Source organism: Kogia breviceps, chromosome 12, assembly GCF_026419965.1.
Source record: "Kogia breviceps isolate mKogBre1 chromosome 12, mKogBre1 haplotype 1, whole genome shotgun sequence".
Lineage (NCBI taxonomy): Eukaryota > Metazoa > Chordata > Mammalia > Artiodactyla > Physeteridae > Kogia > Kogia breviceps.
In genome coordinates, this window is record NC_081321.1 from 16,479,702 (window position 1) to 16,504,371 (window position 24,670).

Sequence of the window (24,670 nt, forward strand, 5' to 3'; positions counted from 1 at the left end):
GAAAAAATTATAATGGTTAGGCCAAAGGTCCTGCCACCACTCTTATCTCCCTCTTTCTCTCACATCCCTCATCTGGCTTGTCAGCAAATCCTATTAGCTATACTTCTAAGATCCACCCAGAAATTGGGCACTTTCTAGCACCTGCAATGTATTTCCAGGGACCAGCAAAGTACCAAACACACAGTAGTCGTGCAATAATGATTTGCTGAAAGAATGAAGTGAATTGTGTTCTATCCCTGCTCTTCATAACTTGCATGACAAGGCTTGGCTCTTAATACTTTTAAAAAAATTATTATTTATTTATTTTTGCTGTGTTGGGTCTAAGTTTCTGTGCGAGGGCTTTTCTCTAGTTGTGGCAAGCGGGGGCCACTCTTCATGGCGGTGCGCGGGCCTGTCACTATCGCGGCCTCTCTTGTTGCGGAGCACAAGCTCCAGACGCGCAGGCTCAGTAGTTGCGGCGCACGGGCCTAGTTGCTCCGCGGCACATGGGATCTTCCCAGACCAGGGCTCGAACCCTTGTCTCCTGCATTAGCAGGCAGATTCTCAACCACTGCGCCACCAGGGAAGCCCTCTTAATACTTTTATGTGCTGTAATCTGGCCCACATGTTCCCCTGTATTCTCATCTTCTGCCACGAACCCACAAGTATCATATGCTCCAATTATAGTGACCTACTTCAAGTTTCCCAGTTTTTCTTTGGAAAGCTATTTCATTCTTCTGTGCCTTCCCCATTGTTTTTCCCTCAGCAGAGAACATTCTTATACTTGAACAGTATTGCAAGAGTCATCTCAGCCAACAAAAATCTCACTCTAACCTAAATACTTCTCCCCCATTCTTGCCCACCCCAGAACACACATTTCTATCAAAGCACAAACGACACTCTACTGAGGTTTGCCTGTCTCCCCCATCAGAATGCTAAGCTCTGGGTCTAGGCCATCTTGCTTTGGCATTCCTGAAGTGTCACACAAGGCCTGGCTTGTGGAATGCAATAAATGCAAGGAAATCAATGAATGAAAGGACTCCTCTGTGTATTGAGTGTGTTCACATACAGAATCATAAGATAAGAGGTCATGCAATGATATATTCTCTCACTACGAATACAAATGAATTATTCTTTGGCAGCAATACTTCGCACGCATCTTTAAAGAAAGGATGAGTCCGAATATTTGTTTTGAGAGCAGTTTATTTTTAACTCCTTCAGAGTAACCCAAAGACAAGCTAACATTTCCTCTTCCTGGCACAGGTATTGTCTCTCTCGTTTTTTCAAAATTGTATTTACTGTGATATGAACACGTAACATGAGATCTGCCATCTTAAATTTTAAGTGTGCAATACATTATTGTTGACCATAGGTACAATGTTGTACAGCAGATCTCTAGGGTTTATCCATCTTGTTTACCGGAAACTTTATACCCATTGACCACACAGAAGAAAAATATATTAAATGAGTATATTCTAATTTCATTGAAAAAAAAATTATCAAACTTCCATGTGTCATACATTGAATTAGATGAATCACCTTCCACTTTTTCTAACTTTTCCCCTGCTTCTCTCTCTTTCTTTCTCAGGAATGGGATCAGCCAGTTGTCAATCTAACCAAAACTGTACTGTAAAAATACAAAGAATACAAGATGCTTTATAATTGTAAAACTGCAACCATATAAAAAAGTATGTGTGGCAGTATACCACTTTGGGGTTCGTTTGGGGGAGAGAGTTTTCATGAGCTAAAAGTATGATTCTTGGTTTATTTGTTTTGTTTTTGTGTTCTTATAGTTGCTTTGTATGGAGTTGGTTTAATTTTTTGCTATTCCTGGGCATTTAACACACAATATGAATGCCAATTCAGCCAGGATATGGATGTACAGTTTCTTGTAAATAAATGAGTTTATGGTAATGTTGGAGAGTGAAAAAAAAATTTAAAAAGTATGTGTGGGCAGAGACTGGAAAAGTAACATCAGACGTAGTTCACTGCCGTTTACTAAGCAGATACTGTGACCCACATATTGCTCTGGATGTGATTACAAAGAAGGAACAGTCTCTCCCTTGGAGGATCCCGTAGTCTCACAGCTTTTAGGCAAATTGCTATAATTTCCTTTGATAAGCAACAGTGGTGCCACTTGCTGTGTCCCCAGCTTGGAGGACACCAATGCCAGAGAAGTTAAACTACTCAGATGTCAGTGGCCCACTAGGGTTTGTGGGCCCCTAGGGAATTACTGTGGAGAATGGTAACTACCTTATTAGTGGGAGCTAAGATTGTTATGGGTGTGGAAAGGAGAAAAGAGGTTTTGGTGTGTAAGAAGCAGTAGATGTCCTCCAAAAAATCAGTGTTGCTCTCTCTGAAGCAAAATAACTGTGAAGGTCCCAGTCAAAGGGCCAGTATGTTGGGGGAAAGGTGGTCACTTGGCCTGGAGTGCTGGGATGGTTCTTGGGGTCTGGCTCCCTTCTTCAGGCACTGTACTGATGTCTGTTTACAGCCACACTACCCCACATCCAGCACCTTCTCCCAGAACCAGTCCCGGTAAGGGCTGAGCTACTTCACAGGCAAACAGATGAGACGTGAAGTCTCCAGTGCCTGTCCAGGGCCCAAAACACTAAAGGCTTACTCTGTCTCCTTCAGAAAGAGCCAAGACCTGAGAAGCACAAAGTCATTCTGTCACTTCCTGAGAAGAAGAGGCAGTACTACTGTCTTTCATTCATTCTGGATGTACTAGCCTTTACCCAGGACAGACAAGGAGTCTCTCTTTCAGATACAGGCTTGCAAAAGTGGTAAAAAACAAAATGCATGCTAGATAGGAGATTCCTTCCTTAAAAACCACCCAAGAAAAGAGAGATATGTATGCATGTGTGTGCGTGTGTGTGTGCGCATACGCGCACCTTTGAACCTCTTGGCTGGATCAAGCGGTTTAAATGATGCCATAGGGGCTCTTTCTCTCTTCTCCCTGCATGTCTTGGCCCTGTTTTCTTCTGTGTGAACATCAGCCTCCCAGTCAATTTCAGAACAGAAACTCCCACCACCCCCGTTCCCTCATCCTGCCCTAAGGATTCAGGTTTACAGGGTCCTTAGCACCCAAATATTCAGCAAGAAAAAGATCCTTTCTTTCCCAGAGTCTCTGGAAAGGACGCCAAGAGGCTCTGCTTGGTCATATGCCTGTCCCTAAACCACAACTGTGTTCCGGAAGATGAGGTACTTAGATTGATCAGCTTGGGTCACACACCCACTGCTACACTGCTAAGGATTTGCGTAAAACGCCCACCGGGTAAGAGAGGTAACAATTCCTGAAAGGAAAAGGTTTTCAGTAGTCCAGAAACAAAAAACCAGAAAACTAACAGGTGTCTACTACACTTAGAAAGGAATAGACAAGGTTGACTTCCAAGTTTTTCCACCAGACGGATGGTGATATTTGATAGAAAATGCAGACAGATATGTTGAAAGATTAACTAAACCTATTGTGGTGATCATTTCCCAATACATACAAATATCGAATCATTACATTGTACATCTGAAACTAACATGTTATATGCCAGTTACACCTCAATTAAAGAAAAAAAGAAAGAAAAAGAAAATGCAGAGGTAGAAGCAGTTTGAGTTCTCCTCACATGGTTACCAAAAATACAGGGTTGCTCTGGGAGAGTTGTTTTTATAAATTTTATTTATTTATGGCTGTGTTGGGTCTTCGTTTCTGTGTGAGGGCTTTCTCTAGTTGTGTCAAGCGGGGGCTGCTCTTCATCGCTGTGTGCTGGCCTCTCACTATCGCGGCCTCTCTTGTTGCAGAGCACAGGCTCCAGACGCGCAGGCTCAGTAATTGTGGCTCACGGGCCCAGTTGCTCCGTGGCATGTGGGATCTTCCCAGACCAGGGCTCGAACCCATGTCCCCTGCACTGGCAGGTGGATTCTCAACCACTGCACCACCAGGGAAGCCCTGGGAAGCCCCGAGAGTTGTTTTTAAAATGTTGAATTTAAGGTGCTTGGAGGACATTCGAATGAGGTCATCTCTCGGAAACAATGAGCCAGAAGCAAGCAGAAAGACGGACGTTTAAAATTTAAATTTTAAAATATAAAATTGATTGTTGTTCGGGTGCCAGTGTGTGCCGTGGAAAACCCACAATTCCTAAATAGGTAAGTTCTTCAGCAAAAGATCGGTAACCTGTGTTGCCTATTTTATTAATCTCCATACAATATCAAGGTCCCCAGAAGGTTCACTTCCTTACAGGCATTTCTGGCCTTTCCGTGCCGGGCTTGGACTTGGGGGTCGCCCGGGAAGAGCCTACTGGGCCTCCGGGACCCTGCGAGAGACCCGCGGACTACAATTCCCAGCGTGCCCCGCGAGGGCGCGGGGACGTGGCGGTGGGCGGGGCCTGGAACAGCCACCCCCGCGAGCGGTCGGGCGGGGAGGTCGGGCGGCGCCGAGCTGAGGTGGCAAGACAAGAGCTCCCGGATGTGGAGAAGCTGGGGAGAAGGCGTGGGAGGAAGATGGACTCGGTGGAGAAGGGGGCCGCCACCTCCGTCTCGAACCCGCGGGGGCGGCCCTCCCGGGGGCGGCCGCCAAAGCTGCAGCGCAACTCCCGCGGCGGCCAGGGCCGAGGTGTGGAGAAGCCCCCGCACCTGGCGGCCCTAATCCTGGCCCGCGGCGGCAGCAAGGGCATCCCTCTGAAGAACATTAAGCACCTGGCGGGGGTCCCGCTCATTGGCTGGGTCCTGCGTGCGGCCCTGGACTCGGGGGTCTTCCAGAGGTGCGCATGTGCGAGAGTGGGCGGTGCGGCCTGGGCGGGGGTCGTGAGGGGGAGCCGGGCCGCCGGAGGGGCAGGGGCTCCGGGGAGCAATCGCCCCCGGAAGGGGTGTGCAAGATCCGGGGTGTCAAGGCCCCGGCTGGCAGGGGGGGGAGGAGGGGCTCCAGCTTCTTCCTTGTTCCGTAGCGGCTAATAGCCATGAACTTGGGACCTTTCATGTCTCCGCCCTTGAGAATAACAACCGTAAAGGGGGAGATTTCCTCTTCTCTACCGTCTGCGCTGCCCGGGTTGACCTCGCAGGGTAAAGGAAAGGAGTCCACCCTTGTGAAACGTCTGCGATAATCTGTGAACTCCTTTAGGCAGTGACCGTTGGCTTTCCCCTGTTGCCTGGCGTCTGATAACCACCTGGTGCTGATCGATTAAGGAAGCATCGGGTTCATGAATGGAGTGGGCTGTCAAGGCTTTTCTCATTTCAAGCTCAGCTTGGAGATCCTTTCCTGACCTTTGGTAAATACTCTAAGCTATCTGCCTGTGAGTCAGCACAATCTAGAAAGCTCCCCACATTTGTATGTAGGTGAGAGAGAGTGGAAAACCGCACCGCTGGACTGTTTGATGAAATGCTTATAAATGGTTTGATCATACCTTCGGAACCTCGTTTGTCCTAAGGACAGTTTTAATTGTGTATCATTTAGAGACATGGCCATATGACGTATTGGTCAGGAGTTACAAGCTTATGTCATTCATAAAAGAAGGGAGATAGAATTCTGTGCCAAGAATGAATTTACACATGGTAATTTCAACCTAATTATGCTTGAATTTGTTACCGTGGAAAGTAAATTATTTTCACCTTTTGATGTTTGGGTTTTGGTTTTTAAAGAGATGGCTGTTTTGGGAGCGTATTAATTACCTACATTAATATATGGATAAATGATTTTCATTTAACTGTTCTTATTGACAAAGGAGGTACCAAAAAAGTATAAATTTACTAATTTTCTTAATGTTTTTATCCAAAGGAAGTCCTGGGTGGTGCAAGGTAATTAAGAGCTGGCACACAGAATATAACAGTAATGTAACAGGAAGTGTGCAAAGGAGTGATAAAGACTGGGGGATTGGGTTCAGTTAACACTGAACCCTAATTTCTGCTATACACATCCAAGGGAACAGCAAGATGTGTGTGACATGTTCTTTCCGTGTTAAGCTCACAGACTTTTGGACATTTTTACCTCCTTACAAAGGGTACACACTGGGGCAAAAAATAAAAGGACCGAGAGAAGGTTAACATCCAGTTAGTAGTGATGTAGTAAAATCCTATTTTTGTGACATAAACTAGAGAGGAAAATCACATTCATAATAGATTGAGAACAGAACCCATTTACAACTCCAGTTGCATATGTCAAGAAACCCCTTTCAAACTGGCTAAACAAAAAAAGGTAGGGCTTGTTTGAGATACAGATTCAAGGGCAAAAATGATTCATTCATTCAGCAAACATTTATTGACTACCTACTATGTGACAGGCCCTGTTATGTGTCCTTAACCAAGGGTTATAGCAGTAGGGTCCATCCCTAGGCTGGTGGAGCTTGCATTATAATAATAAACAGTGTATACTGCATCAGGTGATAATACATATTTTTAAGAAAAAGAAAGTAAGGGGATAGTGCACTTGGTCACCATAATCCTCTATTTCTTGGTTCCTCTAGATAGGCTGTCCCCTTATGGTATGGGGGTAGTTTTGCTGAGAACTGCAAAACTTTGCACACATAACAACTCCATCCAAACCTCTGTGTTCAACCAAACTCTGTGAGGGTTTCTAGCAGCTTAAGGCCTTGTTCTTAGGATGATCCCAGCCCCCGAAAATGCGTGCTCAGTGCTGCCGGGAGAATTTACCTGTGTTCTGGCAGATAGCCTCTGGATGCCCTCTTAAAACAGTTAATTTAGAAAGCTTGCAATTACAACTCCCTCTCTGCCCTTTGAGTTCTAATCTACCACCCAAAAGGGGTAGATTTGAATTTAATTGACTTATTCTGAAGCTGCAGTCAGTTTGGAGCAGCCTTCCTGCTTCTCCCCTTCTGCCGCCTCCAACAAATATGTACCCTATGAAGGAATTGGGGAAAACTGTAGCTTGCCTGATTTGTGTTTTTCAGGCCTGGAGATTATTTTGTTCAAAATCATTTTGACTTAATTGAGTTTCTGGCCTGCTTAGAATCAAAGCTAACGATACTTTCAAGGTTGCTAACTTTGCACACTAACTTGGAGAGTTAACAGTCAAGAAAAATGCTGAGATAATATTTCATTTAGTAAAAAGCTGTTGTTTGAGCTGAGTTTTTAAGAGCTTGGTTTCAACAGTGGTTGAGTGCTGTGTAAGTGAATCTCAGAGTAAATTGATTTTTTAAAATGTTGCCTAACGTGAAAAATAAACATAAGTTTTGGTTTCATTTCTAGGGTGTGGATTTATGATTAATGAAAGGCCATGCTATGTTGTCCTTGAAATGGCAGTTTATGATTTGAAGTTTCTGTCATAGGGTTCATGGTTGATACTCCTTTTCATCCTGTTAGATGTAGTATGACTTCATCTGAGGCTAAAGCCATTGGCGTTGAACTTTGACATTTACTTTATACTTGATCTTAAATTTTATTAGCCCTGTTTGTTCATTTGCACATTCTTTCTCTTTTGCCCTCCCTCATCGGATGCCCCTAAACCAAGGGAGAATGATTGACTGACTTAGTCCTTCTAATAAATGATGATCGTTGTGTTTTAAGTGTACCTGTAAGATGCTATTTTCATATTCATTCATAATGCCATTGGCGTACATAATACATACAAATTAGACATTTGGACCTTTGAAGGTCTGAAAGCAAAACTTCAGTTTTCCTTCCAACAGGGTCAGTGTGGGGATTAAATGAGACTGTGTAGCTGTTCCTTTATCATCATTCCTATTTTATTATTTTTAATAGCTAGTACTTATTGAATGTTTATTCTGTATTGTGGTTTATGTTGAATTCTCATAACAATCATATTAGGTAATTACTATGATTATTACCTCCGTTTTACTGAAAATTGAGGCTTAGGGAGATTTGACCTAGAGTCATATAGCTAGCTTGTGGTAGAGCCAGGATTTGAAGCCCTTCCTTCAGAGCCCTTGCTTAACCACCTACTGTTTCATTCATTCAACAAATTGAGCACCTGTTATGTAGCAGGCACTATAAAAATAGCTTGTAAAAAGTAAAGCATTGTAGAAAGGTTAGTTATTGCTTCCTGACCTCTCGCTGTCTCTACCAATCGGCTGAGAGTTTCTCAAGAAAATGGATTATATATCCCAGTGTCCAGAGTAGGGCCTGAAACAGAATAGGCAGTCAGGAATCATTTCATGAATGAAGGAATGAATGAATAATAAAAGGGAGGAAAGAAGAAACACAGGCAAACCTCTTCCCAACCTCTGTTATTTCTTATTTACTGTTTAGCATTTCCAAAAGATCACTGAATCCTGAGGTGTTGAATGTTTATTACAGTAGAGATCAGGATAATAAAGTAAATGGCTTCAGTAATTTATTTCAATTAGTGATGGAAACCAGATGTCAAAAGACTCATCTCTTTCTTTTACTGTTTACTTTTTTACTGTGTTACCATCACCACCCTCCTTTTATCCTCTTTAAAAAATTCACTACATTTTTGTTGGTACTTCACTTTGTTATATAACTTTGTGACATTTTCCAGTGAAAAACTTATCCCAAAATTATTTCAGATTTTGAGATGGAGGAAAATGAGGGCTCCTATGTTCTGCCTTGTGCAGAATGACATGAGTAGATACGACACACTTGACTCCTAGCCAATGGCTCATCTTGTTTACTAGGTTTCCTCTGAAAAAACAATTGGGGGCACTATGGGGGCTTATTGACTTTATGTCTAAATTAAATCATCTGCCAATAGTAAAGGCAATAAATGAAATTAAATTCATAAATGAAAGCCAGAGATGTTAGAAATTTTTCTTTAGTTTCTCTCTTTTCACTCTTGACAATTGAGCATAGACGTTTGAAACATGCAGGTTCTCATTTGTTCAGTAGATATTGAATGAAAGGGGTAAAAGAAATAGAGTTGACCCTTGAACAATGTGGGATCAGGGGTGTCGACTCCCCTCCCCACCCCGGGCAGTCAGAAATCCCAGATTAGCTTTTGATCCACCAAAACTTAACTACTAATAGCCTACTGTTCACTAAAGCCTTACCAGTAACATAAACACATTATGTTTTTAAAATTTAATTGAAGGAAAGATTCTTTAAATTCTGTAGTGCTTTACAATTTGCAGAAGTTTCACACATGATTTTATTTTGCGTAATCCCATAATAACCCTTTTTTTCCCCTACCCCTATATTGGCCCTCCCCCTTTCCCTCGCCCCACAGGTAACCGTGAGTTTTCTATATCTGAAACACATTATGTTTTATTTAGTTTTATGTTTTATTTTGTTTATGTTTTATTTATTTTTTATTATTGATTAACACATTTTATAATATATATGTATTGTATAGTATATTACAATAAAGTAAGCTAGAGAAAAAAATCATAAGACAAAATACATTTACAGTACTGCACTATATCAATATCATGTTTACTTTGTTTACAAGATAAATCACCTGTCAGTATCAATACTGTCTTATATGATACAAAACACTGTAGATGTTACACATATTACTAACACTGAACATCAAAATGAAAAGATAATGTGAAAAAGAAATTCATATTTATTTACAGGTATAATGATTTGGGCATTGATAACAAAGAAGCAACAGTATGATTGCTTTATGGTAGCCTAGCCTATACACTAATGAATGAATCATTATAAAATTTTTATGGCATACAGTATTACAGTCATATTCATAATACAGTGTCAGAAACATTGTTCCATTTTTTTAAAAAACCACTTACCTGTGATGATGGGCAGAGTTAAAAAACAAAAGTAAAACATTATTAACTTTATATTAAATATCACTCATGTCTATGTAAGGATAGACTATTATCTACATATGTTTTATGCGTTCATGGCATACTTTTTTTTTTTTTTTTTTGCGTTTTTGTGGTATTATACTTAGTCATCTTGGCTTGTTTAATCACATCGTTATTGTTTATTTTTTGGCCATGCCTCGCAGCATGTGTGATCTTAGTCCCCCAGTCAGGGAGCAAACCCACACCCCCTGCATTGGAAGCATGGAGTCATAACCACTGGACCGCCAGGGAAGTCCCACCTAACTTTTTCTTATTTTTTCCAATATTACTAGGCTACACAGTTTGCAATTTTTTTCAAATTGTAGCAGACCTTCTAAAATTTTTCCAGTACATTTATTGAAAAACATTCACGCAGTTCAAACCAGTGCTGTTTACGGGTCAACTGTATATGCATATACCAAAGAAGTCATTGAGATTTGTGTAATGTCACTGTAAAAGCATTGTGGCTAGAGTAATACATCTTCTGTTTCTAGCAGTGGGGATTTGTAAAGGTCAAGGAAACAATTCAGTACAGACTAGTACACACCCCCAAAATAATGTTTTATATTTTACTGTTAGTCGTCGTCTTATAAAGTCCAAATGGTCAACTCTGTAAGCTGTGGTTAATAGAGCTGTTCAACTAAGCTCTCCTTAGCCAATCAAGTCATGTTCTCCACATCTTTAATTGTTATCGGTGGCTTTACCCACTTGATTCTGTGTTCAGGTATTTATGTACCCATTGTTAGTTGGCAAAAAAAAAAAAAAAAGAGTTGGCTTGTCTGATTATTTTGGGCATTTAGTCTCTACTAAGCTTGAAACTCAGTTTTGTGGTTTGGCTAAGCCAAATCCATTTTTTTCTTAGCAAGTATATTAAACACACAATATTTTGGATTTTGATGGGGAATGAGAAGCAGTATCTTCTTTATTTTCTTTAGATTTGAACTTCTAGTGTTACTAGTGTCTTTAATATACCAATAGCTTCAAAAATACCAATTATCATTTTTTTCTAATTTTATAAAACTATATCTAGGGCTATGTAAATAATATGTATATAAATAATATGTTATATATAATATAAATATTTATATATGTAAATATAAATATTACGTTTAGGACCACATTTTTGATTCAGACATTTTAAAATGTGGTTTACATAGAAAATACTTTATTTTTCTTTAAATTTCATATTACTTTCTATCTGTAACATTATTTTGCTGGTACAAGAACTATTCTAACATTATGTAAGCTGTATTTTTGGGGTTGCAGAGCTCCTTTTTATCTTTAATGATTTTTTTTTTAGTGATTTGGCTTTTTATTTTTTTATTTTTTAATATCTGTACAGTGTTTGGGTTTCAACAGACCATGATGAAATTGAGAATGTGGCCAAACAATTTGGTGCACAAGTTCATCGAAGAAGTTCTGAAGCTTCAAAAGACAGTTCTACCTCACTAGATGCCATCATAGAATTTCTTAATTATCACAATGGTATGAGTTTGACTAATAGTTTATTCAAAATTTTACATAATTTCCAACTTGCCTATCATTTCACAAGACTTATTTTAACATTTGAATTTAGATCTTAGTATTACTTCCTTGCAAAGAACTTTATTTTGATGTTCTTTTCATTTGTTTTGTCTTTTTAAGAGGTTGACATTGTAGGAAATATTCAAGCTACTTCTCCGTGTTTACATCCTACTGATCTTCAGAAAGTTGCAGAAATGATTCGAGAAGAAGGATATGATTCTGTTTTCTCTGTTGTGAGACGCCATCAGTTTCGATGGGGTGAAATTCAGAAAGGAGGTAATCTGTTGTATCAATCTTTATTTTAGCTCATTTTATGGAGAATTAATTTTTCATATGTAAATATTCTTTAGGAGTGGGGAGAGTAAAAAGGGAGGAGTAAAATAGAACATGGAACCGTTAACTCTAGTAGGTAATAACATTTATAATGTATTCTAAATCTTGTGATTATTGAGGCAAAACAATGAGACCAAATTAATTCTCTACCAAATTACTTTTTACAAAGGATTATTTTAACCCTCTGTTTGTATTTTGAGGAAGACATGTCATTTTTCTAGAGCAAATACTTTTTTTTTTTTTTTTTTTTTTCTGTACGCGGGGCTCTCACCGTTGTGACCTCCCCCATTGCGGGGCACAGGCTCCGGACGCGCAGGCTCAGCGGCCACGGCTCACGGGCCCAGCCACTCCGCGGCACGTGGGATCTTCCCAGACCGGGGCACGAACCCGTGTCCCCTGCATCGGCAGGCGGACTCCCAACCACTGCGCCACCAGGGAAGCCCCTAGAGCAAATACTTTTATGTTGTTCTAGACTTGTTTGATAAACTCCCTATAAATCATAGAATTGTGGGAATAGAAATCTTCTACCAAAAAGTGTTGGAGAACCTCAAGAATGAATTTGTGGAATTGGTTCCCCAAATTTGTAACTTCTTGTGCAAAAAGAGTTCCATACATTTAGCTAGAGCCTGATTTCTAGCCAGATAAAGTAGCAAAATCTGTAATAAAGAATAGAATCACCAACAAATAGGTAAATGTAACATACTTGAAGAAAGGCAGTGTGATTACTCTTCAGTGCTCTGACATTTGTTGAATGTAGGAAAGCTGGCCCATTTGTCTCTAACCTATGTTTGACTTAAAGGAGAGGGGAAGATGCAGTGAAAATGGAGAAGGTCCACAAAAGAGCAGTTAAGATAAGAAGATAAAGTTATAGATAGAAAATGATGATTTTTTCAGCCTCTAAATATGAATGCTATCAAAATCAATGTAGTATATATCAATGACTACATTTATCGATTTCATTCAATAAGCATTTATTGAGTGTCTTTGTAGCAAGTTCTATGTTAAGTTTTATATATATAATATTTTGAACTTATTCACTAAATATCAGAAATAAGATATAGGAAGGATTAAAGCTTGAAAAACACATTTTTGAACAAATCAAGGAAGCCCAGTGTTAAACTGAATATTGAGCTTTATATGATATATGATTAAAGTTTAAAAAGTTCAAAAAGTATCTATACACATCCACAAACACGAATTTGGCAAAAATTTAGTGGAAAGCCAAGGGAATTCCTATATACCAATACTGAAGGCTTCATTTATTATATCATGTTATAATCATTAATGTTGGTATTGCTCAGCTTTCATTATTACCAACAATAATAAGTAAACATAATTTATTTATTGTTATGTATATTTTATATTAGTAATTTCTTAACTACTGGCAAGAATGTATCATACATTATATAAGCAGTTCTATCAATATGAAAGTTTCAATAATTTAATGGGGAAGTATTCATTTTTCTGTAATAATTCCATGAAAGTAATTTCTCAACCACATTAGATAAATAACACATACATTATATTTCTATAGAAGCACATAGTGAGCAGTAGATTTAAAGGGCTCAAAAATTGAATTATGGGTACTTTATAACAAATTCAGTTCTTTTGAAACTATTTTAAGCTTGCCTTTATGTCCTCCCAAAGCATTATATTTGTATAAATAGCTTAAAACTTTAATTACTCAGAATTTCTCTATAAGATACTTTATTTTTCTCTTATTATTGTTATTGAAAAGCAAAGATAAATCATCAGAATTATTAGAGGTATTGTTTCTTTAAAAAATCTTTTAAGTTGTTTATTTAGATACAGAAATATTCTACCTTCTGAGTTCATTTTTATTTGCTTTTTAAAAAAATTACTGAATGAACATTTTCAGTGTTCAAAGCACCTGGGACTTACTGTAGCTTTTTGCTTTTAGTTCGTGAAATGACTGAGCCTCTGAATTTGAATCCAGCTAAACGACCTCGTCGACAAGACTGGGATGGAGAATTATATGAAAATGGCTCATTTTATTTTGCTAAAAGACATTTGATAGAGATGGGTTACTTACAGGTTTGTGCACTCATTTTGCAAAAACCTTTCAAACCCTTTTATCTATATACTTCGAGTTCTAAGAAAGAAGAATGGCACATAAAGGAAAGTATTAACTCCTAGGGGAAAAGCAGTAACTGACAAAGATTTATCATCTGAGGCATTTATCCTGCACACTTACCCCAAAATGATCTTTGGGGTTCATTCAGTGAACATGGGAAGGATTCTGCTACAATTGTAACATTAAGATAAGAAATGAAACAAGTATTGAATGTTCTGTATGTGTCCTGGTATTCATATTATTTCATTCAAAACTCTGTTTTGAATCCATAGTTGTATTACTCTCAAGTTGTGGCTGTACAGTTGAATAACCTTTATTACTCTGAAAAGAGTCAAAAAAACACAACAGTGCAGTAGAGGTGAACGAGCACCAACCTGGGCATCAGGAGAACCAGAAAATATTGTAGTAAAATCTCTATAATTATTTATCCTTGAATATATCATTTTATCTGTTCTGAGTCTTAATGCTCTCATTTTACATAAGGGAGTTGGATGTCTCTCTCATATTTAGAGCCTGTGTGGTTACATCATATACTATTCATTTTGGTTATAGCTATTCTTTATTCAGCACTTACTGTGGACCCAGGACTATATGAAATACTACATAGGTTATCTTATATAATGGAATAAAATGGATGTTCCTAGTTCTGTTTCAGAGGAGGAAACAGCAGCTCTGAAAAATGAAGCAATTGGCTCAAAGCAAAAACAAGTTGTAAATGGCACCGTTAGGATTTGGATTCAGGTCCTTATGTTACTCAAAAAATAGCATTTAAGAACCCCCGAACTCCACTCTTTATAGTAAAAATTCTAATGTGACTCATTCTCTAAGGGGAAGGAATTTTTCCAGTCTTCTGGTCAGTAGGCAAAATGTAGTCTGGCCGTTCAGTTAAGTTTGAGTATTCGGGAAAATTAGATTTGACATCTATAGATACCACCCTCCATAAGCTCTTTGCTAAGGGGGACTGTGATTTGACCCTTTCCTAAAGTGTGGAGAAAGATAGGTTTCTCATTGTAACAAGATTTGTAAAGAAGCTGACAGTTATGAAAAATGAAAATTTCTAGTGATTGATATTGACCTTCAAATGATTACAATCAGGAAAGGCCTCACCCCTCTTGCCCCATAGCCCAGGATCATGACACTGTTCCTACCATTGCCCACATGTGACCCAGACAATTATTGTCCACTCCCATCTGTAGCTCAGGGATCTAAGACAATTCTGTACAGTAGATACTACAGTTCCTTTTCCTTCCCAATCTTACCCCTATTGCAAGTAGGAACAGAAGTTCCAAAAACATTTATATACTGCTTTTGGATGACGATGGGAGAGACTACCAGAACAAAGGGCATACAATCAGGGACTCCCAGAAAATTCCTTGTGGTCAGAATACTGGAGGATGCGTGTTATTTCTACTGTTTCAATCTTTAAAATCTATTTAAAGAAAAATGGGAACTTGCACTGTGTAAATAGAATTTGAAAAATGTCAAGGTTGTTTGTTTTACGTGATTTGAATATATGGAAAACAGTAAGCTCTCCCCTCCAAAAAAAATTATTTGTTGTATGTCTGGTATTACTGGCTTATTCATTTTTCTTAGTACCGTAGAAGTGGATTCATTATTCTGTATTGTAATAAACGTTTTGATATGTGTGAATGCATGTTGACAACAGTCCTCATGGCACCTGTGCTATCTTTAGGGTGGGAAAATGGCATACTATGAGATGCGAGCCGAGCACAGTGTGGACATAGATGTGGACATTGACTGGCCTATTGCAGAACAAAGAGTATTAAGGTAAAAACAAGATTGTATAGCCTTTGCACTAGACCATAATGAATGATTTTTAGTAGATACATTTAAATTCACTTGTGGACAACTGATTTTTGATCCTCCAATCTTAGGATCTTTTGTAATTATTTTGCTTACGTGAGGAAGACATATACATAAAATATGCCTATAGATGGCTTATTCAGTAACTTGAGAAGCACATAATCTGGTTAGACCACACTTAAAGTCCTTGCATTGTAAGTTGAAGTGTATATGTGAGGTTACTTGGAAAGGTAATGTTTGAGTAATTAAATGGAAACGGGTTATTAAGTTACTGGTGTTAGCTAGATGACAGGGAGTGATTAGTATCACACTTGATTTCAAAAGTCTATTTTGGTTTCTTTTAGATTTGGCTATTTTGGCAAAGAGAAGCTGAAGGAGATAAAACTTTTCGTTTGCAATATTGATGGATGTCTAACCAATGGCCACATTTATGTATCAGGAGACCAAAAAGAAATAATATCTTATGATGTAAAAGATGCTATTGGGATAAGTTTATTAAAGAAAAGTGGTATTGAGGTATGTGCCCCCTGAACATAGCAATGCTTTTTAAGATTGTGATTTAAGGTCAAGGAAAACATGTGAGGGAAATAGGAGATTTAAGTTTTTAGTATTATCAATTAAAATATCTGAAATGTAGCTTTCACATGCCTAAAAAATTGTGCTATTTACTTTTAGATGAGTAGAATTAGTAATTTGTTTATCAATAAATAATGTTTCTTATTTATTTAATGAGTATGATAGTAGGTGCTATCTAGTATTTCCGATAGGATCTTGGAACCAGAAAGATTTCACAGAAAATAGGTGTCAGCATTTGGAAAAAAGCATATCTCAGGTGGATTTTTTAAATGTAGCTTATTCTTATGATTGAAAATTTTAATTCAAAATAACAATACTTCTGTGTATTTTCAAAAATGAAGTTTAAGATGATTTCTTAGAATTTACTAGAAATCTTAAATATGTGTTTCTGAGCAGCATGAGAGACAAGTTAGACCTTCCTCTGAATAAACTGAATTATTGGAGAATCTTAGATTGTTATCAGACAATGTATATTTTATTTTTTACCTGTAGATAGAATCCTTTCCACTGTAGGAAACAGTCTTTTGCCTTTATTGGACTACTAGCAATCAAATGTGTTAAAGCTTCATCATTTTAAAATCAATTAGTTGATTTTACTTAATTAGTCCTTCAGACTACTCACTTGTGATTTGTACAATTTAAAAGGTGTTATTTTATTATGAGAGATTTCTGTTTTCTCATTTTGCCCTTTTTTTTTTTTTTTTTTTCTTAAGGTGAGGTTAATCTCAGAAAGGGCCTGTTCAAAGCAGACTCTCTCTTCCTTAAAACTGGATTGCAAAATGGAAGTCAGTGTACCAGACAAGCTTGCAGTTGTAGATGAATGGAGAAAAGAAATGGGCCTGTGCTGGAAAGAAGTGGCATATCTTGGTTGGTATCCTTCTATTCAGCCATAATAATGGATTGAAGATTCCTGATATATAGGAAATACATTCTGAATATTTTTTACTATTATTAAAATGTACATAGATTTGACTCCCTAGATTACATTTCCAGGAAAGAAATTGAACTAACATGCCAGTAATGGAGGGAAAAAAAGAACCTGCCTAAATATACTGCAAAAATAGATTTATGCAACCATTAAAAACAATGCTGTAATATGTATTCCTTGACATGGTCACATGTCATAAGTTTTTCACGTCAGCATTAAGCAAGTATGTTTATCAGGTGTCTCCTCTATGCATACTTGGAACTGGTTGCTGGCACTTATTGCTTACAGTGTTTACAGTCTAATGATGTCAACATTTTTGAATATCGGTAATGAAGAGTTATTAAAATACATAATAACTATAAACCGTGTATGAGATAAATATTTACAAGTACAATATGGGCCTCAAAAGAAGCACAGGGGGCTTCCCTAGTGGCACAGTGGTTGAGAGTCCGCCTGCCGATGCAGGGGACACGGGTTCGTGCCCCGGTCTGGAAAAGGAATTGAAGATAATATAAAATCTTTAAAATAGTGTATGCATTTAGTAATAAGTGTATATCACTTATATAAGTAAAACTGTAAAATATATATGCCAAATTGTAGTGATTATCCATAAGTAATAATAATTAGCCTAATTTTGATTTTTTTGCCTTCGTTTATTTGTTTTTTAAGTTTCTACCAAGAATATGCATTACTTATATCACAAGGAAAAAACTATAAAAAGTAGAGGTTAGAAAATCAAGAAAATAGAGAATAAACTCCAAATTTTTATTTTAAAAATCAGAGCAGTATTTTGTATCAGCCACATAAATGTATAAAATTGTATTCCTTTAAAACGTTGACACTTTTTTTTCTTCCAATTTTATTCATATTACTGACTTACAGCACTGTATAAGTGTAAGGTCTACAGCACAGTGATTTAACTTACATACATCATGCAGTGATTATCACAGTAAACTTAGTGACTATCCATCATCTCATATAGATACATATGATAAAAATGTTTTCCCTGTGATGAGAACTCTTAGGATTAATCTCTTAACATACTGCTTTAATGAGTATAGCTTTTGAAAACAGGGAACATGATTCCTTCAGCTCTGTACTTCTTTTTCAAGATTGTTTTGGCTATTTGGGGTCTTTTGTTTCCATACAAATTTTAGTTTTATTCTAGTTCTGCAAAAAATGCCTTTGGTATTTTGGTAGAGGGATTGCATTGAATCTGTAGATTGCCTTTGGTGTAGTTATGATCATTTTAACAACATTAATTCTTCTAATCCATGAGCACAGTATATCTTTCCATCTGTGTCATCTTCAGTTTCTTTTGTCAGTATGTTAAAGAGTTTTCTGAGTACAGGTCTTTTACCTCCTTAGATTTATTCCTAGGTATTTTATTCTTTTTGATGAAATACTAAATGGGATTGTTTTCTTAATTTCTCATTCTGAGAGTTCATTATTAGTATATATAGAAACGCAATAGACTTCTGTGTATTAATTTTGTATCCTGCAACTTTACTGAATTCATTTATTAGTTCTAATAAACACTTTTATAAATAAAATTTAATACAGTTTAGTTTCAGGGGTGGGTTATGCAAAGAAATACTTTAATTTTTATCAACTTTCATTGAAAACAATTCAAATTTCAATACATTTAATAATAAAAGAAAAAATTTCAGTAGATAAATGTAGAACAGATTTAAAACAAACACTCTTAACCAACATTTATTAGTAGTATTTGGTCTATATTATAGTAATAGTTATATGCAGAATGGTGAATGTTAGCTCCTGGGAGCTTCTGAAATTCATCCTTCCAAAAAAAATAGTAAGAGGGGGAGGTGGAGAAACTAATAAGCAAAGCAGGGAGAGAAAGGATGTAGTTATGTCAATGTGGTGGTAATTTTTCAACAAGCAGCATACAAATCAGAGAGAACTGTTAGAGACTTAAGATGTATAGCAACAAAATACAGCATGTGGACCTTTTTTGGTTTCTGATTCAAATAAATCAACAATAAAAAGACAATTTTGAGACAGCTGAGGATATCTGAGCATGTACTAGGTTATTAGATGATATTAAGGAATTAGTGTTGATTTTGTTGGTTGGGTGATATTGTGTCAGTTTCTTAAAAAACATATGTATTATAGACAGATGGCAAAGAGTTTATGGGTAAAGTATGCTGTCTGGTAATTCCTTCTTCTCCCTTTCCTCCAAAAAACTTGGGGGGCAGGGAATGGACAAAAATATTGATAAATAATGCAAAACATTAATAATTACATAAATTTGGGATTCTTGGATGTTTGAAATTTTCCTTAATAAAAAGTTTAATTATAGCTTATATTAGATTTCTAGTAATTTTAATATTCATAGCAAGCAGAAAGTATACTCCATTCTCCTCTAATTGATAAGCATTTATTATGAAATACTTAGGAAAAACCCTAGACCTTAAGTATTTATTATACTTGGAAATGCTTTTATTTTTGTTCCATCTAATCTGTAGTATTCTAATATACAGTGTCTGAAGTTGCGAGAATTACTTACTGATTGCTGTTTGCACTATTTAGGAAGAAACTTCCTTCTCTCTTTAAATATTCAACCAGTGTTTCTTTAACTTGATAGGAAACGAAGTGTCTGATGAGGAGTGCTTGAAGAAAGTGGGCCTCAGTGGCGTTCCTGCTGATGCCTGTGCCGCTGCCCAGAAGGCTGTTGGATATATTTGCAAAAGCAATGGTGGCCGTGGTGCCCTCCGAGAGTTTGCAGAGCACGTTTTCCTACTAATGGAAAAGGTTATTAATTCATGCCAAAAATAGAAATTAGTGTTATGTTGGAAAAGAAAGTATACAGCCTTCTTCAGCCACTTTACTTTTATTTTTGATTAAGTACAATTCCATGCTGTAATGTTAACAGAGAGTGTGATTTGGTTTGTGATATATCTTAATATCTTTTAAAGCAGAGTCTTCTTAAACTGTCACTCCAAAACCTTCTATGAAATAACTGTGCTGTACTTTTCTCTTTATGCAGGATCATTATTTAGAGATTGATTACAGTCTCTCTCAGATTTTTAGTAAATGCAAGTAAGAACATCATCAAAATTGACTTTGTATTGTATCCTGTAAAATTGTGTGTTTGTGTGCTTTTAATGATGCTGAAACTTTATTTATTTTGGGACAGTTTGTCTGGTAAGACATGCCCTTCTATTAATTAATACAATTACATTTCACAAACTTGATGAAAACTGTCTTGTTGCTATAGAAAAGATTTACCAAACATTGCCTTATTTCCTTTAAACACTGACCACGCAGTCAGCGTGAGAAACAAGCCGCTAAATACCAGCTGTAGAGCATCCAATCGTACTTCATATATGGATACATACAGCACATAAATACACATACAGATGTCTGAAGAAATTCATGTATTGTGAAGGTTGTCCATTGGTTTGTAGTAAATCGTTTGCCGTTACCTCCGAGATCACTGTAATTTTGTGTACTAAATTTGGCTATTATCACAGTTTTACAGCCAGCACAAATCTCTCTCCTACCTGGTTAGATTCCAAGAATGGGACATTAGCTCATAAATGTGGATGCTTACCTAATAAAAACACTAACCATTTCCTGTGGAACATTTTCATCTATTTCCACTATAAAAAGAGTTCATGTAAAACTCCAGCAAGAAGCAAGCCATTCACGCCATGCTATATAGGAAGCTGTTTTCCAGTCAAGACTGGGTGGATCTGTACAGTTCAGAGTCTGCCCCTATAGGCCAGACATAAGTTGGAAGAAAAAAGGATCATCTTATACCTTAATTTCCTTTACATCTTGTCCTGGTTTTACTCCCATCTTTCTTGCTTTTCCAATCCTAACTCTAGGTTCTCCCATCCCCTTAAATTTACACATTCCCAAAGGTTCTAAACGCAGCTCGTTCTTCCCGAAGACCACATCTCTATTCAGTATTTCACTATAACCTCCATGCAGATGACTCCAAAATCTAATGACTCCAAAATCTAATCTCTGTTGTGAGATCTGGTTGCATTTCAAGTTCTTTGTATTATAGGCCAGACTCTCCTGTACCTCATCTCTCAAATGTCTGATTTTATCATTGGGACATCGCAGCCTTCCTCAGTTTCTCCTTTTCATTTCTAGTCACACACTAAATCTTGAGCTTGATACTACTAGCCCAGTGTCCCTTCAGTTTATCTAATACTATTGCTAGATTAATTATGTATTTGCCGTTATCCTTTATAAAATCTGTAGTGACTCCATGCTGACCACAGAATGTAATCAAACATTTCCCAGTCGAAATGTACTCTGGACACAATATTTCCAGCTTCAGTTCCTACTGCTTCTTGTGCAGTTCTCCACCCCAATCAAGCTATTCTGTGTAATTCTCCAACCATGCCTCTATTAGCCTATTCTCAAGTCTTATATTTAATCACCACATGAGTCACTCATTCCTAAAAAAACATCCTGACAAAATACCTCCTGTAAATACCATGCATAAGTATAGATTATACTGGAGTCCTTGTTTCATTCCCCTCACCCAAAGCCAAATACAAAGAGACAGTTGAGACCGCATTGTGACTCCTAGTTCCTGTGTGCCCAACAGTAGGGAAACTTAGCCAAGAAAATACATGTTCAGCTCTGACATGTAAAGAACTTCGAAGTTGCCAACCCCTTCCTTACAAGACAAACTGGCCAAAATCAATGACAATCACATCCAGAGATACAGCACCTGATATTGGTTTGCCTAGAGCAACACCTGCTAGATGCCAGAAACTGACGGGAACATTTAGTAATTTTGCAAATTGCCAGAAGTTGTGCGGAACTAATTTGAGAGTGAGAAACTCCTAGAAACTGCAGTCGTGGGAGGTGGGAGTGGGACACACTTTCCCTCCAGAAATGCCAGCAGGTTATCACAGAACGGGCCTGAGGATTCAAGAAAAATCCCCTTATGGTCCTGATAGGAGAAACTCTATCTCCCTAAGAAAGGACTACTCCAGTAGGAAGGGCGTCTCCCCAGAGGGCAATACAGGAGACTTAGCCCAACAGGGAGAAGGGAACTCTGCTCCACTCAAACCTCGCTGTCTCACCTAAGGTGGGGAAATTCCCCCTTATTCAACAGCAGAGATGACATCAAGGAAATAGAGAATGCTGCAGGCAGGAAAAACAGTAGCAGCAGAGGAAGAAAGCTATACGTTGTAGGAGAGACAGAAACACCTGTGAAGGCATATTCCCAACACAAGCCCACTGAGAGACCAAATCTTAGAAGATTTTAGAATGCTCCCCGTCTTCTACACCTTATGCTACACCAATATGTTGCTAGTATGATAACAGTGGATTACAGCTTAAAAGACTACAAGACACAGACTTTCTCTGAGAAGAAATAAAAAAGGAAGTCCCAAAATCAAAAACAAGGACAATGGAGGAATTTGAAGTCTCTGGCCCCTATAGCTACAGGAAACAGTAAATACAGCCCAACTCCTAGAAAGATTAACATAAATCTTCATACTAGAGACTTTGTGTCTTGGTACCCATTACCCAGTAACATACATGGCTTTCAACAACAAAATTATAAAGCATACAAAAGGCAAGAAAAAGCAGAGTCTGAAGGGAAAAAGCAATCATCAGATCCAGTCAGATATGACACTTGTTAGTATTATCAAATAGGCAATTTAAATAGCTATGATTAATATCTAAAAGGATGTCATGAGAAAAGTACCCAACATGAAAGACCAGATAGGTAATGTCAGTAGAGAGATGGACACTATAAGAAAGTATCAGAAGTAAATGCTAGAAATCAGACACAGGAACAGAAATGAAGAATGCCTTTGAGAGTGGGTGAGTAGACTTGAAACAGCTGAGGAAAGAATGGGTGAACTTAAATATTAGCCAATTTTATTTTGTTTTTCTCTATACCTCTGAATTACATGTTTATTTTATTACATTTTGTTTTTTCCAGCTTTATTGAGCTATACTTGACATAACATTTTGTAAGTTTAAGGTGTACAACGTGATGATTTGAAATATGTATACATTGCAAATGATTATCACAATAATGTCAGCACATCCATTACCTCACACAGCTACCATTCCATGTGTATGTGTGTGTGTGTGTGTGTGTGTGGGTGTGGGTGTGTGTGTGTGGTGTGTGTGTGTGGGGGGGGTGTGTGTGGTGAGAACATTTAAGATCTACTCTCTTAGCAGCTTTCAAGTGTACAACACAGTATTTTTAACTACAGTCACCATGCTGGACATTAGTTCCCAGAAACTTACATATCTTATAACTGGAACTTTGGACCCTTTGACCAACATCATCTGTTTCCCTTATTCTCCAGCCCCTGGCAACCATCAGTACTCTCTCTATTAATTCGTTTGGTTTTTTGGTTGCTATTTTTAGATTCCACATATAAGTGAAATCACATGGCATTTGTCTTTCTCTGTCTGGCTTATTTCACTTAGCATAAATGCCCTTAAGTTTCATTAGTGTTGGGCAAATAGCAGAATTTCCTCCTTCTATGGCTGAATAATATTCCCCTGTATATATCTATATACCACATTTTCTTCATTCATCATTGACGGACACTTAGGTTGTTTCCATGTGTTATGAACTTGTCAAGTTAACACTTAATAAGTGGATCACATAGATATGTGGTCAACCAAGGTGGTGACACAGGAGACTCCTGAACTCCTCAAACCAACACAACAAATGTACAGCTACATATGGAGCAATTTCCTTTAAAAGAAATCCAGAAATTAGCTGAGTGATTCCTAAACATCAGACAAATGAGAAAATACACACACTGAAACTGGTAAAAAAGGCTGAGACGCACTCTTGCTATAAACCCTACTCCCGGCACAGTAGGGGACAATCAGGAGGGAACTCCAACTACCAGCTTCTCCCCAGAGTGAAGAGTTTGGACACTACATTTAGCACCCAAAATTTTAAGACCCCCACACAATAGATGGGACCCCAAAACACCTAACTCTGAGAGCCAATGAGGCTTGCATACATGAGACCCAAAAGACTATCGCAAAAGAATAAGCAATAGCTAATGGGCATCCGAGCACTTGACAAAGCTATTCCACACCAGGGCTCAGTGCAGAGGAACCAGGCAAAAACACCCATCTCACACTTTTCCCCTGGAAGCACCTTAACTACATTCTTCACCAGCTGCTGCCTGAGAGTCCAGTCTTGGTAAGATATATGTTTCTAGGAATTTATCCACTTCTTCTAGGTTATCCAATTTGTTGGAATATAATTTTTCATAGTAACCTTTATAATCCTTTGTATTTTTGTAGTGTCAGTTGTAATGTCTCCTCTTCCATTTATAATTTTATTTGAGTCCTCTCTTTTATTTTAGGTTAGCTAAAAGTTTGTCAGTTTTGTTTATGTTTTAAAAAACCCAACTCTTAAAGTTTCATTGATTTTTTTTCTATTGTCTTTCTAGTTTCTATTTCATTTATTTCTAATCTTTGTTAACTTAAGGTTTAGTTTGTTCTTTTTCTAATTCCTTGAAATTAGGTGGTTTATTTGAGATCTTTCTCTTAATGTATGTGTTTATCACTATAAACTTCCCCCTCAGAACTGCTTTTGCTGCATTCCATAAGTTTTGATATCTTGTATTTCCATTTTCATTTGTCTTGACATATTCTTTTATGTCCCTTTTGACTTCTTTTTTGACCCACTGGTTGATGAGGAGT

At 37.6% G+C, this 24,670-nt stretch overlaps 1 protein-coding gene across 2 annotated transcripts; it reads left to right on the forward strand.

Moving 5' to 3' along the window:
• The first annotated feature begins 4,328 nt into the window (after nt 1-4,328).
• On the forward strand, nt 4,329-20,582 carry CMAS (cytidine monophosphate N-acetylneuraminic acid synthetase). 2 transcript variants are annotated; one of them, XM_067008843.1, is made up of 9 exons: nt 4,367-4,730; nt 5,087-5,234; nt 11,047-11,189; nt 11,349-11,504; nt 13,483-13,616; nt 15,350-15,444; nt 15,825-15,996; nt 16,770-16,923; nt 19,593-20,582. In XM_067008843.1, exons 2-9 carry the CDS (start codon nt 5,170-5,172, stop codon nt 19,781-19,783), a joined length of 1,110 nt encoding a protein of 369 aa, XP_066864944.1. In that variant the 5' UTR covers nt 4,367-4,730; nt 5,087-5,169; the 3' UTR covers nt 19,784-20,582. The 2 variants fall into 2 exon arrangements, with proteins under 2 accessions (XP_058937137.1, XP_066864944.1); XM_059081154.2 differs by lacking the exon at nt 5,087-5,234 and having other exon boundaries at nt 4,329-4,730.
• Nucleotides 20,583-24,670: the final 4,088 nt, after the last annotated feature.

Coding starts and splice junctions, on each gene's coding strand:
- CMAS (XM_059081154.2), top strand. CDS start 4,471: ATGGACTCGGTGGAGAAGGGGGCCGCCACCTCCGTCTCGAACCCGCGG. Junction 15,997..16,769: donor TAAAGAAAAGTGGTATTGAG/GTATGTGCCCCC, acceptor TTTTTTCTTAAG/GTGAGGTTAATCTCAGAAAG. Junction 16,924..19,592: donor GAAAGAAGTGGCATATCTTG/GTTGGTATCCTT, acceptor TTAACTTGATAG/GAAACGAAGTGTCTGATGAG.